At 38.6% G+C, this 18,521-nt stretch overlaps 3 protein-coding genes across 9 annotated transcripts; 2 read left to right on the top strand and 1 right to left on the bottom strand.

Moving 5' to 3' along the window:
• The first annotated feature begins 144 nt into the window (after positions 1-144).
• On the top strand, positions 145-1,795 carry LOC130987678 (probable xyloglucan endotransglucosylase/hydrolase protein 23). The gene is made up of 3 exons (XM_057911288.1): positions 145-707; positions 794-987; positions 1,076-1,795. Exons 1-3 carry the CDS (start codon positions 450-452, stop codon positions 1,479-1,481), a joined length of 858 nt encoding a protein of 285 aa, XP_057767271.1. The 5' UTR covers positions 145-449; the 3' UTR covers positions 1,482-1,795.
• Positions 1,796-2,175: 380 nt separating this feature from the next.
• LOC130987677 (calmodulin-binding protein 60 B-like) lies at positions 2,176-8,931 on the bottom strand. 2 transcript variants are annotated; one of them, XM_057911287.1, is made up of 9 exons: positions 8,506-8,931; positions 8,159-8,287; positions 7,676-7,751; positions 7,187-7,245; positions 5,176-5,669; positions 4,516-4,676; positions 4,239-4,442; positions 3,823-4,069; positions 2,176-3,085 (listed from the first exon to the last, which is right to left on the bottom strand). In XM_057911287.1, the coding sequence occupies exons 2-9, from the start codon at positions 8,278-8,280 to the stop codon at positions 2,577-2,579; spliced, it is 1,872 nt and encodes a 623-aa protein (XP_057767270.1). In that variant the 5' UTR covers positions 8,281-8,287; positions 8,506-8,931; the 3' UTR covers positions 2,176-2,576. The 2 variants fall into 2 exon arrangements, with proteins under 2 accessions (XP_057767270.1, XP_057767269.1); XM_057911286.1 differs by having other exon boundaries at positions 3,787-4,069; positions 8,506-8,893.
• A 2,056-nt stretch (positions 8,932-10,987) lies between these two features.
• LOC130987675 (uncharacterized) lies at positions 10,988-18,274 on the top strand. 6 transcript variants are annotated; one of them, XR_009089821.1, is made up of 11 exons: positions 11,025-11,473; positions 11,532-11,596; positions 11,727-14,302; positions 14,371-14,475; positions 14,659-14,811; positions 15,740-15,903; positions 15,984-16,131; positions 16,429-16,551; positions 16,711-16,798; positions 17,377-17,764; positions 17,861-18,274. XR_009089821.1 is itself a non-coding variant. In XM_057911284.1 (10 exons), the coding sequence occupies exons 3-10, from the start codon at positions 11,891-11,893 to the stop codon at positions 17,541-17,543; spliced, it is 3,360 nt and encodes a 1,119-aa protein (XP_057767267.1). In that variant the 5' UTR covers positions 11,025-11,473; positions 11,532-11,596; positions 11,727-11,890; the 3' UTR covers positions 17,544-17,808. The 6 variants fall into 6 exon arrangements, 2 of the variants coding, with proteins under 2 accessions (XP_057767267.1, XP_057767266.1); XR_009089820.1 differs by lacking the exon at positions 11,532-11,596; XR_009089819.1 differs by having other exon boundaries at positions 11,532-14,302.
• The last annotated feature ends 247 nt before the right edge of the window (positions 18,275-18,521 follow it).

The raw sequence follows: 18,521 nt of genomic DNA, 5'->3' as shown, positions 1-18,521 counted from the left end.
TAAAACGAAAGAGAGAGTGAATATAAAAGTAACAACTCAACTTTATCAGGACGTAATGTATTTATTAAGTTACGAAAATACTCATACTATTTTTAACCCCCTACTCCGCCCCTGATTGCGAGTGGAAAATGAGTTCCACTTTATGAAAAATATAAATAGAAAGTAAAGCTATATTGATGAAATAATGTTTCAAAAATAGAAATTGCATGGTTTTGTGAAACCACCAAAATGGCAAAAAAATTAGAAAGATCTCGTGTGAATAAACGACCCAAACCCAGTGTCCAACCTGGCAAATAAATTGACCTTTTCCCCAAATGCAGCTTCCTCTCATGCTTCCAAAATCTATACAATTCCACACACCTATAAAACCCCCTAACTAAGACTTCCAACTTAGAAACCATCGTCTCACCATTTCTCAATCAAATCAAAACACACAATCTACACTCAACATGGCTTCCAAAATCATACCTATTTTGGTGATCACTTTCTTTGCCGCGGCGGCGTCTGCTAACTTGTACCAAGACATCGACATAACGTGGGGCGACGGCCGCGCCAAGATCCTCAACAACGGCGAGCTCCTCACCCTCTCCCTCGACAAGGCTTCAGGCTCGGGATTCCAGTCCAGGAACGAGTACCTCTTCGGAAAGATCGATATGCAGCTCAAACTCGTCCCCGGTAACTCAGCCGGCACTGTCACTGCATACTATGTAAGTTCTCGCCCTCCCATCTCGTTCCTCGAGCCGTTGCGACACTCAAACTCATCGACGTTTTTTTTTTCTTTCTTTCGTTGCAGCTATCTTCGCAAGGGCCGACCCACGATGAGATAGATTTCGAGTTCTTGGGGAACCTTAGTGGTGACCCTTACATTCTACATACTAATGTGTTCAGCCAAGGGAAGGGCGGCCGGGAGCAGCAGTTCCACCTTTGGTTCGACCCGACCGCAGACTTCCACACCTACTCGATCCTATGGAACCCTCAGAGAATCATGTAAGTCTTCACCTATCCGAATTCTACATATCGTCATAGAGAAAAGATTTCAATCGAATCCGCAACTGACAAATTGCTTCGGTTTCAGATTTTCAGTCGACGGCACTCCCATCAGAGAATTCAAGAACTCGGAGTCAGTAGGAGTTGCGTACCCGAAAAACCAGGCGATGAGGATTTACTCAAGCCTCTGGAACGCGGATGACTGGGCGACGAGAGGCGGCCTTGTCAAGACGGACTGGAGCCACGCTCCATTCACCGCCTCGTACAGGAACTTCAACGCCAACGCCTGTATTTGGTCGTCCGGCTCGTCTTCTTGCAGCAATAATCCACCTGCAAACAACAGTAATGCGTGGCTGAACGAAGAACTAGACGCCACAAACCAGGAAAGACTGAAGTGGGTGCAGAAGAATTACATGATATACAACTACTGCTCCGACTCAAAGCGCTTCCCACAAGGCTTCCCTGCAGATTGCACCATCAACACCACAGCATGAAGAAGATGAAAGACACAGAAGTGATGCAAACTACTACTTTACTGCATATAATGAATAGATATATACAATTCTTTGAATCTTTTTCCAACTTGTATCGTGTGTATTCCTGAACAGTATGTATGCTTAAATTATCAGATAATGAAGAAAAACATGAACAAAAAAATGGTTCAGGACATTTGTTCAACTAGAAGCAAGCAGCCTCGGACACGGTTTCATTGCGCAATACATGTACCTTCTCAGTCACTTGTACGACGAGCTATGATCTTCAGTGTCTCAAATGCAAATTCATAGCATAAGAATGGAAGCTTACCAAATTGTGGAAGTCAAGAAGCTGATCACCTTTCAGATCCAAGTTACAGAAGAAAGCCATTACCATATATACCGGCTATCTGTCATAAACTTGCAACCAACGGATAAATCTAACAGGAAAGAAATGAACTGAGTTAATCTACCAAAGATACAAATGTGAATACCCCCCATAGTCGAGCAAGAACTCTGCAGACCATCCTTTTAGAGAGCACATACAATAGGAAGCATGTCTGCACACGACAAACTAATAAATCACAGGTAATATCACCGATTCACCATACCTGAAACAGGCAGATTAACCTACGATAATATCGAAGATACGTAACTTTCATAGTATGTGAGCCAAAAGGACAGAGACTACAACAACATAAACCAAAGACACGAATAGCAAAAGCTCAGAAGATGTTATTATATGAAAAAAAGGAAACCGTACAAAATAGCACAACAAGCTATATATCAATTCAGAGTACATAAATTTCATGAAATGTTCTTTCCCTAAGTTGATTCTAAACGAATGAAAAGCAATTCGTTATACATGTTCAACATACATACACAGAGTGTGTAAGCAACAATCAAATTGAAAATGTTTATAAGCAAACTTACTGTACAGTTGACTGTACATGAAATCATTGGTTTCAGAAAGACAACAAAGGTCTTCAAAGTTCTGAGGATTTATATACTCTGATACAGTCGTGAAATTCCATGAATCCTAATGGCATTAACGAAGAGTAGCAGTTGTCAAAAGTCGGCCAGTTAACAATGTTAACTCAATCTTCTGAAGAAAAGTCATTCATCTTCCAGCTCCACAATGCGTGCCCTCCTCTCTGCTGCTTTCTTCCTGATAAAGATGCCCCACCTCATTGCAGCCTTGATCTTCAGCCAGCCAGCAACGGCCTTCCCAGAACGGGCTCGATCCTCTCCATAGCTGAAGCCAGGAGAAGGTGACGGCATGTAAGAAGGGAAGCTAAACCCATCTTCAGGAGCACTAACAGAGGCTCCTCCCATGCTGAACAGCCGAAGCAAGTGTTGCATATCGTCATTTTCCAGCATTTCATGACTTCTCATACGGATTTCATCCTCTGACAAGAAGTCATCAACACCCTTACTCCGAGAACTCGACCAGTCCTCGAAAGGACCAAGAGCAAGGTTAACCCTATTATCATATGTGGCATTTTGGGTTTGGGAATGATTGACCTGCGGCAGCTGCGGGGTATAAGAGGGCAGTTCGAACTGGGTACGGGAACTTGCAAACTGCGTCTGCGGGGAATATCTCGTGGTTATATTGTCATTATAACCTGAAAGTTGTTTTGCAGAAATAGGGCATTTAGTCACCTTGAATACTGCCTCACAAACAAATATTTTCCACGCTATTTAGGCTTGACAAAATGTAATAGAACAAATTAAAATTTACCAGCAAAAGAGTCCTACAACTACAGAGACTAGCATTGACAGAAAACTCAGAGAAAGAGAGACTTTGCAGATACATTCTGATCTAGCATACACTTTTACTTACTGATTTCTTTGCCATCACATCAAAAATTGAAGGAAAAGGTAAAAGCTTGGGCCAGGAAAAGTAACCCCATGGGCCATAAAATATTAACAATTATATAGATACAACTCAAAGAGCTACAAAGCAAAATGAGAACAGAAAACTACAAACTAAAGATAACATTAATAATGTAATTAAGTTTATTAATCTGTCAGATAATGCATCATGCCATCATCAACATCAAAGGGGCGTTGTTGCCAGCTTAATTTTGAAGAGTCTTCTCAAAGCATTTGGCAATCAACATGCCCTGTTTTATTCATAATTTCATTCATTCCAAGCAGTGGGGGAACTGGTGCAATTTCATTAAGGAAAAGAGCCGAACACATGGGATCAGAAGCTAGGCAACCTTTCTAAACAGGTTTATTATTAAAGAAAGAACAGACCAGGTTGTACAGAAATGCAAGACTTTTATTTCTAGGGGATTCATTATAAAACAGAAAGGCCTACATGAGCTCAAATCGCTTTCAATAAGGTGATGCTCACCTCCAACCATCACACTCTGATCTATCGATGCAGATTCAGAGGGAACAGAGGGAGCAGATGCCGGCAATCTCTGTGGGGGAAGTTGATTATCTAAAGAAAGAGAATAGTCAACTGGGCCCAGAGGTAAATCACTTTTTGATGTGCTTGGCTTCTTAGTTTCCATGAAATTTAACAGAGATTTTCCATCATACTCCACAACTTGACTCCAGTTGTCATATGCTTTTTTCAACCAAGTATCAACATAAACCTACATGCACAACAATAGACGTTAAAAATCTGTAACAGTACTGAAGTTAATCACTAAAATCAAAATGTGATCGCAGTTTCCCATATGACAGCCCGAAATAAACCATTTTATGTACACACAGTATGTCTAGTAGGTTGTGCAGGCTCCAATTAGAAGAGAATTGACCTACCTTCTGGCTGTCAGAAAGTGAATCTGCTGGATAATATTGCTCATTGGCAATGAGGCCACTCAGCTCATAGATATTGTTGAAAACAACACCTACATTTCTTGTATCATCGGGGTAATATACATAAAGCTTCCCACCCAGGACGCAAGTCTTGGCATGCTCTATGAGGGCATCCCACATTTTATTTGACATACCGCTACCAAGAATCTGCCAACACCAGATATCAAAGTCAGACAATCGAGAAGCATATCAACCACAGCTATAGTTTGCAAATACTTACTGTCCGTAACTTCTGTGAGTCTCTGACTACAAGCCGCAGGAAGTCTTCCACAGTATATATGTTGGCTTTAGTAAGCCTTTTGTGGAATGATCCATCCTTCCCAATTTTCTCCAATCTCCATACTTCATCATTCAAAGCAGGTGGGTAATGCTTCTTGTACACTATCAGAAACCAGTACGTCACAGTAAATAAGCAAGATGGTAAGAAACTGTGGTGCAGAAATGTTCAGAACGGAAGGAGCATAGATAAGATCAAACACAACTTGAAGACGTCTAATACAAGGTTAAACGAGTGTCCAAGGGCTTAGGGCTGCAAGATACATCCGTAACACTTAAATTACGAAGGCCTAATTGCTATGTTTTACTAATTGGTCTGCATCACTTATGTATCAAATGTGACTTTCCATCTCTTTACTGAACTATGATGATAAACAATGGAGATAATCAAATTCAAATACATGTGCATAAATCTTCCCATGCTAACTCACTTATATAGTATGTATGCTCCTTTAACTCTACATTATATATCCTTTCTCAAGCTTCCGTGTATGTACTACTTAAAAGAACTCAACAAGATGTATGCACAAAGCTATCACTATACTTTCTCATGCCATTGTAGGTCAACAACTGATAGCTTTTAGTTGATATATTAGCTACATACATTCCCCGCGATGATCTTTGACAGTAAAAGCTTCTGTTTTTGCTTCCCGGATGCGTAGGCCCTGACCATATCCTGATGCAACTTTCAGACCAAGTCTGAACTTCCTGCTCCTTATCCAGCTGGAATTGTCAGTAAATGTGAGATCACCTAGCGTTCCTACACCTTCCTTGAGAGTGACTTGCAACTCCCCAGTCAAAAGAGGTCTCTTTCCTTCACGTTCTTTGACAATATGGCTTTCAAACTCTTCCCGACTCCAGCCTTCATCATCTTCATTGTTGAAATCACCTTCCAGCACAAAAATATCCAGCTTTACAGAAGATTCTGGTCCAGATGTTACAACATGGCCTGTGTCAGCATCTATTAGTACAATATGAATTGAAGCACCCTGCTCCCCTTCTACTTTTCCCCCAGTGAAAAGCGGAAGAGAAAGCCTAGACTTGAAGTGAAGCTGCAAATTTCTCCCATCTGGGCCTTGAATTTGTTTAGGTGATGACCTGAAAACTAGAAGTCTCAGAAGTAATAAACAAAAAAACCAGCTGAAATAGAAGCTGGAGACACTTCTGATAGATAAACAAGAGCCTACTTATAAGGTAAGAGCACCAAAGTGAGCTAAATTAATCATATGTTGTATGTTCAATGTTGTGAAAAGCTTAAGGCTGAGTTGAGACAGTTTGCCTCGACGAGGCGTTAATGATTATAAAAAAACAAATAACACCATGTAGCAATCAAAAATATATCTCAAAAACACCAATTATTGTCAAAGGTTGGCGTGAGTCGGTGAGAGAGGCGTGAGAGAGTGCTGTTGTGGAGATGAGAGTGTTGTTGTGTAGCGTGAGGTCAGCGTTTTTTCCACCATGCAAGTTTTTATTTATTCATACTTTTCATACATTAGTTTAGGGTTAAAATATAATTATTTGAATGGGCCTTTTAGTTCTAGCTATAAATATCCATGGGCTTTTGATTTTAAAAAGAAAAGATTTGTGTCTGTTACTTTTAGTTCAGAACACCTCAAGGCAACCGCTCCAATCAGAAGATGCATATTTCACTAAATTAACTACAGAGACGTAATATTTGGAGCGGTTTCGCACCGCCTCGCCTTGAGGCAAGCCTCAAGGTGACCACTGCAATCATTTTTACAACACTGCATTTTCATGATACGTGTTCTGGGCCTAGATATATGGCGTGCGAATATGCTGATAAAGCAAAAGAAAAATGGATTCACAACGTTTTGAAATGTAAAAAAATAGAGAAATTGTTAGCAACATACTCTAATAATTTTTAGGTGACTACTCCAATCAACACAAAAAAGACAAATGACGTGTCTGGTGTCACAAAAGGTCTAACAAATGTCAGACTAGAGGTGCTCAGAAACAAGTGTTTTGAATAAGGTCTCACTTTCTGGAAACGGTGAACAACAAATTGAGTCAAAGATTCAGTAAATATCAGAAAACAGCATTAGTGATTAAGAAAGGATAACACACTCAACACTGCAAGGGTGGTCCAATCCTAAAAGATATACAAGGTAACCATTAACGATTAAGAGTTAGTAATTTAAAAGCTTCACAGGTGGCTCATGAATGTGTATCATCGACAGAATACGAGAAAGAAAATTACTGAACGAATTGGAGAAAATGGAATAGGAAATTGCAGTATCAAATCCTTTACAGTATTAAAGAGTCAAGACATGTTACCGTACTGCAAAATACAGCATATTCTATTAAAAATCAAAAGCGTAAACCATATTCAATGTAAAGAACATATATGTCTGCTCATTTGATCTATCTACAAAATTCTCTTTCTCATGATTCTACTCTCTTATCAAAGCACACCGTAGAGCTCCTCAGAACTCAATTAGTGCATAGAACGAATGCACAGCTGAGGTAATATATCAAAACTTACTTTGCCAAAAATGCTACCATAATAATATTTCAAAAGAATACAACACCATCAGACATTTAAAGAGTAAACCAAAATCAGTATAAAATGAGGTTCACTACATTTAATTTCTAACCTTCCATTGATTCGGGCCGGACCCAACTTAGCCAAAGCTCGTTCAACTTCCTCACTAACCTATAAAAGAAAAAGTTAAGAATAAGGCAAAATAACTTATCATAATCACTATGCCAGTGATGCTGGAGTTTTCATAGAAGACCATACTTTTATGAATGAGACCATGGCCATACATAAGGGCATGCTTTTATGGAGTATACAAACTATTTCAGTATAGGTTAGAGGCCATCCATAATCCACAAATAACTTTTTGTTCACATTGGTACGAATTCACTCCTACATCAAACCAAAAAAGGAAGAACAAGAACACATGGAAGAACAAGTAAATGGAGGTCTTTTCTTGTCTAGGTAAGATCTACAAGGACTTGGATTCATATAGCCATAACAATAGAAGAATTCAATGATATAATGTACACTCCAATTAGAATCTTCATACCTAACAGATTCAGTCAAATATCAGAACAAAAATTCACAATGCATTCATCATTACCACTCTTCGGAGAATTGGTTCCAGAGACGAGCATAGCTTCTGGAGGCTATCCACCCTAAGAGCCTCGACAATAACGCTGCATGAAAAACACACTGCTCTATCAGATAATAAGAATCCACACTTTCCCTCTCACCAGTCAAGTAAATAAATGTAATAGCATTTGCGAAGAAACATAGCGGAACTTATAAGTCAACTGACACGAATCAGTTGTGATGGCCAGTTGAGTTTATAGTGAGTCACTATAATAATAACGTAGCCACCCTCGAAATTTCAACCGACCAATTGCTTTCGACATCAGTTTTCACACAATTTGCAAAAAAAATGAAGTTTCTCAACATCATAATGAGACCCAGTTGCAACAACCCAGAATAAATGAAGATACTAAGCACGAACAAATCAATAATCTATTTCCAGATACAGCAAGAAACCTCACAGTTAGAACTAGATTACTCAAAAGCGATTACTTAAATCAACTGTGTGCACCTAGCTAAAGCAGGTCGCTTTTTGTCAGGCTCCTGCTGATCTTCATTTCCCTCACCATCTTCCAAACTCCTCTTTCCTCCCGCTTTCATCGAATTTGTTCTCTCCATGTACCTCGTATGCATTTTGTCACTGCAAAACTCCAGCAAGAAGCAAAAATCAACAAAATCGGGATACAGCACAAAATCAATAAATCCACAAACGAAGTCAAACAGATCTCAACTCCCCCAAAAATCACAAACCAGTCTCAATTCTCAGCTCAAAAGCCCAGATCCCTCTAACAGATCAATCAACACCAAAAGCCCATCTCCCCCTTAACAAAAAACACACACTTGCAACCAAAAACTCACCTATTGAGCTGATTCGAGGCAAAACCGAAAGTGGGGTGTTGCTATTTCGTGATTCTATCGAAGACTGGAACCAAGATCCCCTTCTTACAGCGACTGTGACAGAGGAAGAAGAGCAGCTCGCAACTTTTTCCGGAACTGCGGTTTTAAAAGTTGAGGATAAAAAGAAGAAAAGCAAGAGCTTGGGATCTTTTTGAGCTATGCTTTTTGCCCTTTTTGATATTGATGAGAGTATCTAGATTAGATTAGGAGCCATTGTTGAAGGTGAAGGTGAAGGTGTATATATATATCTCCTAATTCTGGCATCGACTTAGGATGGGGTTTGCAGTTCTGGGGAAATCACCAACCGTTGGATTTGGAAAATGTGACGGCCATCGAATTACGTCAGTTTTTGTCAAAAAATTGGAGGATATTACGCAGCCATTTTTATACCATTTCCAGCTGTAGAGATCATATACTGTTTCTTTTTTTTTTATTCTTCTTTTTTCACTTTTTTAACCCATATTTGAAGGTCACACAACCACGCCGTCAATATTTGACATGTAAAATACACGAACTTTAGTCAATTTTTTATTTTGAATTGTCTCATAAAAATATGTATATTTTTATATTTATACATTATCCCACCACACTCTTTTTACTTTTCATCTCTATTTTTTATAAAGTGAAATCCCTTTTCCATTCACAATATATTTTTATCTAATATTTTTTAAGATTCATGTCACTTATAAATATTCACACTCTTTATTTTTCATCTTCAACTTTTATAAAGTGAAAACCCCTTTTTCATTCACAATATATTTTTATTTAATATTTTTTAAATTCGTGTCACTTATAAATATTCATGCCGTGACATCGAAAGAGTATAATCTACGTTGCACAAGCTTGAAATCACTAATGACCGTGTCAATAGTAGGTCACAACATCAAGTCCATCTATTTGACTTAGCAATTTGTAGTTGACTTTCTTGCCGAGTTATGATTTTTATTATGAATGATTTTAAGAAGAAGAGAAAAGGAAAATAATGTGCAAGATTTATGACTAATTTTTATAAATATATATATATATATATATATATATATATATATACTCCCTCCATCCCAGCTTTTAGTATCCAACTTTTCTTTTTTGGCCGTCCCACATTTTGATATCCATTTCTATTTTTGGTAAAAGTAGGTGGGGCCCTTACTCCACTTTAATTATTTTAACTCTCACATAAAATGTGGGACCCTTATTCCACTCACAACACATCAATCACTTTATTAAAATCCGTGTTGTTCTCAACTGGATACCAAAAGCCGGGACGGATGGAGTATTTCAGTTGGAGCCCAGTAGCCTACCTGAGGTTAAGTTATGTTGGGCCAGAACTCGAGGCCCATAAAGATCCCAGTGGGCTCTATTAGATTTTGTGCCGACATAAAGTTTATGTGCTGTTTCAGAAAGTAGACTTAAATCTTTTGAAGTAAATGAAAATTTAATTTATTAGTGTGATCATGGGATCCCATCAAAATTTCGAAGTTAAGAATGTGCGTGTATTGATTTAATGGTAAAATGATTAATATTTAAGATTAAATATTTTAAATTCGAGTTTATTATGATGTAATATTTAAATTAATTTATTTAATTATCAATTTATCAAAAAGTAAATAATTTGGATATTATTTATGAAATTAACTAATTACTTTTGAAAATTAGTATGGATAGTTAAAAATAGAATATGTATTATTAAGGGATTAAATATCATGCCGCGAACATAAATTTAAGATGTATATTAAATATTTTTCATGAATAAAATTTGATAATGTGAATTAAAATAAAAAATATAAGAAAAGAGAAAGAAAATTAGTGGAAGAAGAGAGAAAAGTGTGACCGAGGGAATAAAACTCCTCTTTTATATACTCTTTTCGGCATAGTCATTTAGGAGAATAAAATTATAGTGTAAAAGTGTGGGGGTTCATATTTATTGTAGTGGAAATTAATTACCCAAAAAAATCAAGTCAAATGAAACAACCCAAAAAGAAAAACATGCTAAGTCAAGTGGGACCGAGGGAATATTATATACATATAGATTATATAGATCGTAAATTTATTTAATAATCCGCGAAAGTGATACATTGGTTACTAAAGTATATAATACACTAAATAAATTTGATATTTTTTTGCCAATTATAAATATTTATCCTATACACACAAACATAATATATATTTTTCACCAAGAAACTTAGATATATACATTTTTTTTAAAATTATTATTACCCAAAGAAAGTAAAAGTACACTCACACTTTAATTCTCTAAGTGACTCAAATCTCCGATCCATTAATTGAAAAATAAGCGTCTTACCAACAAACTGCGCTTCATATTCACCAATAAACTTAGATATAAAATGTTTCAAATTGGCTCAATAATGTAATTTGATTATATTAGAAAGAAAAAAAAAGAGTGAATTAGCATTTAATTCTACACATGGCTTCACTTGTTTAAGAATATGCCGTTATTGCAGATAAATTGATGCCTATTTTTCCATAACTAAAAAGCCGCCACGTGTCCCGAGACCTGGCAACTCCACCTTCCCCAAACTCCAAACCTTTCCTCCCACCCTCGCCCTCTCTCCACAGCTCCGCCTCTCTCTCTCTCATCAATTTATCACCAAATCCCTCTAATTTCATCCCTTTTGGCCCCCTAGATATATTTCCATGAATTAGGGATTATATATCGCCCAACAGATACTTCCGCCTCTCAGTCCCTTTTCTTATTTTTTTCCTCGCCGGTTTTTTTTCTTATTTTTTTTGAGAGAGAGCGCACTATTTTACGACCCTTTTTTATTATTATTATTTATGATTAGTTTTTGATTGAAGGAGGGTTACGAGGGATCCACAAGGGTTGGGGGATTTTCTGGGGTTTTCTTGAATTTTGGGTTTTGAGAAAAAAAAAATTCAGGGCTCTGGTGTTGTTGGAATCCCCTGTTATCAGGTAAATCTGATGTTTGTGTATTTTCGATTTCATGCGTTTCTGAATCTGGATTTGTTAGGTTTGCTCGGAAAGCTCAATTATTTGGCTGAAAAGTTTGTTATTTTGGGATGAATGCGTGTGACGGTGCGGATTTCGGTGTTGCTATTGGCCTAATTGAATTTTTGAATGGTTTAAATGTTTTCGTAACTCCTTAACTGTTAAGATTTGGCCTTTTCTTGATAAGTTCTTGTTGCAAACGATTTGAGCTGTTTAGTGCAAGAAGTTGGTGGACCTTGAACGAGGGCTTTAGGATTGGGATTGGGAGCAAACGAGTGTTTTGAGACATCAATGTGTATATTTGAGGGGGTGAAGATTTGAGCGAAGTAGAATTTGGGACTACCCGATATAAGTGATCAACAACTGCCAGCCTTGTCCTTGATGGATAGCCCTACAATGATCCCGGCATGCGTCCTGAGTTCTGACGAAAGTCAGCGTGTTAAATTCTTATGTAGTTTCAGTGGTAGTATACTGCCTCGCCCCCAAGATGGGAAGCTTAGATATGTTGGAGGTGAGACACGGATTGTGAGTGTTCCGCGTGATATAACTTATGAAGAGCTCATGGGGAAGATGAGGGAGCTTTACGAGGGTGTAACTGTGCTGAAATACCAGCAGCCGGATGAAGATCTCGATGCTCTTGTATCTGTTGTAAACGACGATGATGTCACTAATATGATGGAGGAGTACGATAAGTTGGGATCGGCGGATGGGTTTACTAGGTTGAGAATATTTTTGTTTGCCCATCCTGATCAAGATGGTTCTTTACATTTCGGAGATGGAGATGAAAGGGACAATGAGAGGAGGTATGTGGATGCCTTGAATAGCCTTAATGATTCTCCCGACTCGAGGAAGCCACTAGGTGAGTCGATCCTAGTTGGATCATTAGATGATGTCCAGGCTGCTGAGCAATACATTAATCAGATGAATCTAGACGGCAGTGTCCACAACCAGAGAAACATGGAATTACCAATGGCTCAGATGAATCTGCGGCATCTGACAATTCCTCATCTAGGGTCAGGGCAACTCCAGCAAGCAGTTAATCAAAGGTATAATGAAATGGAGGCTCCATGGAGTCCTGCTTATTACTCTCCTCGACAACCTGTAGATCAGAGACCAGTTGCTGAATTTCCTACTTCACCTTCATCATCTCGTTATCGAACACCATATGGGGAATTTGATAGAGTACCTGAGGATTATAACCGACCTCCTATCAATAATCATTCTATTTACGAGCAACAGCCACAGTATGCAGACAATGTGGTGCTGATTCCAGCTGGCTCTGTAGTCAATGAGAAGGCTGGTTTTGTAGGCAACATGCTCCAAGGGTCCAATGTCTATGAAGGCAATAGTGTTTGTGATCATTGCCGGATGCCATTTCAAAGAAATCAAATTTATCCTGATTCTTCTTGGAAGCCTGGTGAGCAGTCGCATCTAGAGCCAACAAACATGGGAAATGGATATCTTCAAATCCCTAATTCTTGTGCCGAGTGCCCTCGAAACCGAGACGTATACATGTTGAATTCGGACGGGAACCTGAACCCTCCATACTACTGCAGGGAACCAAACGATCCTCGGTCAGTGTATTCCGAAACCCATGGTCATGAAAGAGGATGGGTTTCGCCACATCAGCCAAATCCTTGGGCTGAGGAACCGAGACCACAGTTATCTGTATCTGTGTCTGGAAGGTTAGCTGATAGTTACATTGTAGACAATGGGATGAATGTTCCACTCGGGCATGGTAATGTATGTGATGGACACCATGTGCAATCACACTACATCCATCATGATGATCAACGCTATGCTCGTCCTGGAGTTGACTATGGCAGTCAAGGGTTTCAGGATCAAGCAGCAGCAACAGGGTCACAGGTCCATTTGCCATCCGCAGAGGAGCGCAGTGTTCGCTTTGGAAATGCTCCCTATACATATGGTACTGATAATGTATACCAGGTTCCTCATGGTCAGATTCCTACACAACCTCTGTGGAGAAATGTTCATAGCCCATTGCAGGGTGGTCCCTCTTATGAAACACCTGCTTCTTCTCAGCTAGTTAATGGCTCTGTTCCCATGGGATTCATTCGTGGTGCTCTGGAGGGAAGTCCCAGGGTGAGAACTGGTTTAGAGAACCAGAGCCCCTGGGCAGCGGAATCATCACACAAAGTTGTCGGCTATGATAGTTCTCTCATGTCAGACTTTCCTCATCTCCCGGCTGTGAAATTTCCTCCTAACGCCTACGCTTTGGAGAATCACCATCCATGTAATGTGGAATCTGTCCCATCAGCAGCTGTGTTGGCTACACCATTTACTTCTAAAGATCCATTTCCTAAGTCGGATCCGGTCTTACTTGTTGATGATGCATCAGTGACTACGAATGTTGCTGCTTCTGGAATTGATTCCCGGAGTGGCAGTGAAACTAATAAATCAGCTATCATGAATGAGAATGGTGCATTTGAAGGGAGCAAAGAGAAAAATAATGGAGGGGTGGCCAAAGACTCTTGTGTTCGTGCGTCAATTGACAAGAATTCAGATGCTTTAGCTTCATCCATAGTCATAAGTTCTGATGTTCCAAAGTCTGCTGTTGAAAATGGTGATGCTTTAAATGGTGATGAAACTAATGCTGGTGCTCCTGAGCAGCAAGATGACAGATTAGAATTCTTGCCCGAGTTAATTGCATCCGTGAAGGAGGCTGCTTTACAGAGTTTGAAGGAGGTCAAAGATAAAGTTCGAGTAGACTCTGATTTTGGCAGTGTGCATGATGCTGATACTGAGGATGCTCGAAACCACAAAGATGGAATGGTATGAATCAAGTGTACAAATGCTCATGCATTTATGGTCATTCTTAAATAACCTTTGTCGTTTTATAGGATGGCAACATGGAGTTGGAGGTAGATTCTGATAATGACAATGTTGACCATTCCAAGATAGAGATGACAAAAGCTGAGACAGAAGCACTTGATCGAGGATTGCAGGTTCTCATCTATGTTCTTGATTTTATGCTCATTACAACTGCTGTTGTTTGGTTTTGCCCTGCCAATTGTGTACTTTTATGCTATTGGAACATTGCTTTCCTCTTCAAGACATCTGCATATCCACTTGATGAATGCTCTCTGATGTGCTACCCTTACTAACTATGTGTTTGTTTAAATTTATAGACAATAAGAAATGAAGATCTAGAGGAAATTCGGGAACTTGGTTCTGGAACTTACGGTGCTGTATTCCATGGGAAGTGGAAAGGATCGGATGTAGCCATCAAAAGAATAAAAGCCAGCTGCTTTGCTGGAAGACCATCTGAAAGGGAACGTCTGGTATGCTTTCTGACTTTATTATATTGTGTAAAATGGCCCTTTTCTTCTTACTTCATGCATATTCATTTAGTTTTCCTGTGCTGGTAGCAGAGTGTTCCTATTTCTCCTTTGCATCCAAAAGAGATTTAGCTGTTACTAGTTGCCTCTGTTTTTGGGTTGACAATGAGTGGCTCAGAAATGATAAAACGTGTTTTGTGTATTGTTATGAAGTTAAAGTCAATTTTTTTAAGGTAACTGCAACAGGTGTTCTATACCATGAGAGTGAGACTCATTGGAGATGAGTAAGATGTCAATGCCTCTAGGATACCCTAGATCATTAGCTGAGTGGAAAAAGCAACACATGTTAGAGAACTTTTCTTCGATGACAATTAATGTTTTTACTTCTCTTTTTGCCGAGCATTTGCTTTCATGCTGGAGGTTTTCTGCTTTTAGCTATGATGGGATCTTTATTCATTCTTTCAGTTATGTGAACTTCCCTGTGATGTCAAATCTGATGTTAGGAACTACTTGCTTGCAGCATTGCAGTAGTTGCTGTCATTTGTCTTCCTTTTTTGTTGTACATCATCAACACAACATAGTGTTCCTTTGCTTAAATAAAGATGTTCTATTAGTAAGTGACTGAGCAAGTTTGCTCAATCTTGTCAGTTCCTGTCGTCAAAAATTGAATCTCATGTTCCTCAGATGAATAATTTCTTGTGGTTATGTGTGTATGTGTGCTTAAATAAACATCCATACAACCTTTTGGCTGTCTCCTAAATGTCTCAAAAATTTACAGGTACTCTTTTACACTTATATACACCATACATTGTTTTGTACTTGCTTCGGATGATTTTTAATCTTGCTCTCGCTCCGCCCTCCAAGCCCATACTGTTTGGGTTCCTCCATTACGTTTCACATTGAATCCTGACTTCACTTACTTGATGTATAGATTGCTGATTTCTGGAAAGAAGCTCTGATACTAAGTTCATTGCACCATCCAAATGTTGTCTCTTTCTATGGAGTGGTTCGTGATGGCCCCGACGGATCTTTAGCAACTGTGACAGAGTTCATGGTTAATGGATCTTTGAAACAATTTCTTCAGAAAAAGGACAGGTACGGTACTTCTCAGATTGGCCTGCATATTCTCATCATGTATTGTTTATCTGACTCTGTTTTAATGAACTTTTGAGCAGAACAATTGATAGACGTAAGAGACTCATAATTGCAATGGATGCTGCATTTGGTATGGAATACCTGCATGGAAAAAATATTGTTCATTTTGACCTAAAATGTGAAAATCTGCTGGTAAACATGAGAGACCCACATCGTCCAGTTTGCAAGGTAGGTTGATTGGCTTACCAAAAATTCCTAAATTCTTTGTTGTCCATCAGCGTCTACTGTGTGCAGTGGCTCATTGAAGTTCAGAAGTTTAATAAGAATTATTGGAAGATCCTTTGGACTTCAGCTTATGCATGAAGCCGATTACTGTTCACTGAGTTTATGCTGATGTGACTTTATTTGGTCATCCAAAATCCTAACTATTTTGTTGCTTTCCTTTAGGGTTGGTTAGTGAGTGGTGCTTTAGGTTGATAAAAATTTTGAGAAACTGATTTTTGTTCTTATTGAATTTTAATTTAGATTGGCGACCTGGGGTTATCAAAGGTAAAACAACATACTTTAGTGTCGGGAGGTGTTCGTGGGACATTACCGTGGATGGCACCTGAACTCCTGAGTGGAAAGAGTAACATGGTGACGGAAAAGGTAATTATGGTCCAATTTAAGTTCCCCCCAGAAACCCCACAGAGAGAGAGTGAGAGAGAATGCCCCATCGGAACAGAAGAGAATACCAACTTATAATGGAAGGGGGAAATAAAATCACGTGAATCACTGACAGTTATTTTTTTTGCTTTCCCATTGCAGATCGATGTTTACTCGTTTGGGATTGTCATGTGGGAGCTACTTACTGGTGATGAGCCATATACGGATATGCACTGTGCTTCTATAATTGGTATACAATTATCTATTTGGCAGCACACTCTTTCTTGTAACACTTTCTTCTATATTCCCATTTATGCATTCAGAGAATATAACTGTTTATTTGTTCTTATTAATCATAAAGTAGAACAGAGTAAGATGCAATAATGTGCCTGTTGCTTCTCTATGTTCAAACGCAGCCTGTAACAATTTTTTTGCTTCATGCACTCATGGGTGCCTTTAGTCAAATTAAGGCTTGATTTGCAAGTCAAATCAATGGTGTATTAAGGTCTAGTGTAAGCCAATAAAGCCAGAATTTTAAGGTTTGTCGTTTTCATGTAGAAAGCATAGCCTGATAGCCTGCCTAGTAAAGCATTCTTGGAGAGTGAGTGTTGACAAAATTTTGGAGGTCAATGATTATCCGTGCATTACTGTAATATTTACTCTGGTCTTTTTTTTTCTTTTTTCATTTTTCTAGTTTTGGGTGTTGATGCGTATAATGAGATAATCTTGTTTGAGATAGTCGAAGCCTCTATATTCAATGTTTAACAACGACAAATCAGTTATCTGGAAGCTGTTTGGTTATACTTTGTTTCTAATTTTTGTTTGCAGGAGGGATTGTGAACAACACGTTGCGCCCACAAATCCCTACCTGGTGTGACCCGGAATGGAAGTCATTGATGGAAAGTTGCTGGGGTTCTGATCCGGCGGAGAGGCCTTCGTTCTCAGAAATAGCTCAGAGGTTAAGAAATATGGCGGCAGCAATGAATCTGAAATGATGCTTTCACTCAAGAAACTTTTTTATACTTTTGTGGGAGTGCAAAGATGTAGAGGGAAGTGTATACCTCCTGATAATAATCCGTATTATATTACCCTCTTCGTCCATGAAATACAATAATATTAGTGTCTTGTTTCGTGGAGCGCAATAAACACGCCTTCACACCATGGTATTGCTACTGTAACATATGCGGAGATCGGCCGTGTTCAATATCTCCAAATTGTAAGTTGCTTGATTTTATGATTCAATCCGAAAATGTTTCTAAATATGCTGAGATGATATATATTATTCTTTTTTTCTCCTTCTTTGTTGTTGCAGGCCACTCTGGCTAGTACGATGTTGGAAGATGGTGTCGCGCTTGGATGATGATTCTCCCCTTCGGCCACCAGAGATATGTAAATATATTTAAGCAATATGCAGTTGAACGTTCACGTTTAATCCTCGTATCGTGTAAATTTCCACAATCGTGTAAATTCGACACCCGATTCTCGTCTTTGGTGCTCATCTTCTCAAGTTTTGGTATGTAGAAGTTGGTACGTTGCCGGAGAGTGATTTCGTTGGTTAATAAATTTTGTAGGAAGCATTCTGGTGGCTTAGGAAGATATACACTCTTTTTCAAAGGGGGTTAGGACTGTGATGTGAAGGCTATTAGTATTCCATTACAATTCTTGATATCATCTGTGAAGACTACTATTTTTTTTTTTCGTTTAATTTCAAAGAGGACGTTTTTTATTTCCTTTTCCTAGTTTAATTTGTTTAAAATCGTTAAATGGGTCAAATATTTGGATTCAAGTGCATATCTAATGGTATATTCATGATTTTTGTTCTTGAAATATAATTTTTAGCAACTGAAATTCTAGTAAACCTTTTCCCCCCTTTTGTTTTTTTGATACCATTGATTACTTTTACTTCTAAAAGTATCACACTATAGTAAACAATAAATCTATGTGACCATAAATTAGTTTAATAGGAGATTTTT

Source organism: Salvia miltiorrhiza, chromosome 6 (genome assembly GCF_028751815.1).
Source record: "Salvia miltiorrhiza cultivar Shanhuang (shh) chromosome 6, IMPLAD_Smil_shh, whole genome shotgun sequence".
NCBI lineage: Eukaryota > Viridiplantae > Streptophyta > Magnoliopsida > Lamiales > Lamiaceae > Salvia > Salvia miltiorrhiza.
Note: the sequence above shows the minus strand (reverse complement) of the source record. Positions and strands in the feature narration are given on the sequence as shown.

What these genes read in the sequence shown, in the direction of transcription:
- LOC130987675 (XM_057911283.1), top strand. Translation starts at nt 11,891, where the DNA reads ATGGATAGCCCTACAATGATCCCGGCATGCGTCCTGAGTTCTGACGAA. An exon ending in CACTTGATCGAGGATTGCAG is followed by an intron (nt 14,476 to 14,658) that starts GTTCTCATCTAT and finishes TTAAATTTATAG; the next exon opens with ACAATAAGAAATGAAGATCT. An exon ending in CATCTGAAAGGGAACGTCTG is followed by an intron (nt 14,812 to 15,739) that starts GTATGCTTTCTG and finishes CTTGATGTATAG; the next exon opens with ATTGCTGATTTCTGGAAAGA.
- LOC130987677 (XM_057911286.1), bottom strand. Translation starts at nt 8,280, where the DNA reads ATGCATACGAGGTACATGGAGAGAACAAATTCGATGAAAGCGGGAGGA. An exon ending in CAAAGATCATCGCGGGGAAT is followed by an intron (nt 4,677 to 5,175) that starts GTATGTAGCTAA and finishes GGTTTCTGATAG; the next exon opens with TGTACAAGAAGCATTACCCA. An exon ending in CACTTTCTGACAGCCAGAAG is followed by an intron (nt 4,070 to 4,238) that starts GTAGGTCAATTC and finishes TTGTGCATGTAG; the next exon opens with GTTTATGTTGATACTTGGTT.
- LOC130987678 (XM_057911288.1), top strand. Translation starts at nt 450, where the DNA reads ATGGCTTCCAAAATCATACCTATTTTGGTGATCACTTTCTTTGCCGCG. An exon ending in GCACTGTCACTGCATACTAT is followed by an intron (nt 708 to 793) that starts GTAAGTTCTCGC and finishes CTTTCGTTGCAG; the next exon opens with CTATCTTCGCAAGGGCCGAC. An exon ending in TGGAACCCTCAGAGAATCAT is followed by an intron (nt 988 to 1,075) that starts GTAAGTCTTCAC and finishes CTTCGGTTTCAG; the next exon opens with ATTTTCAGTCGACGGCACTC.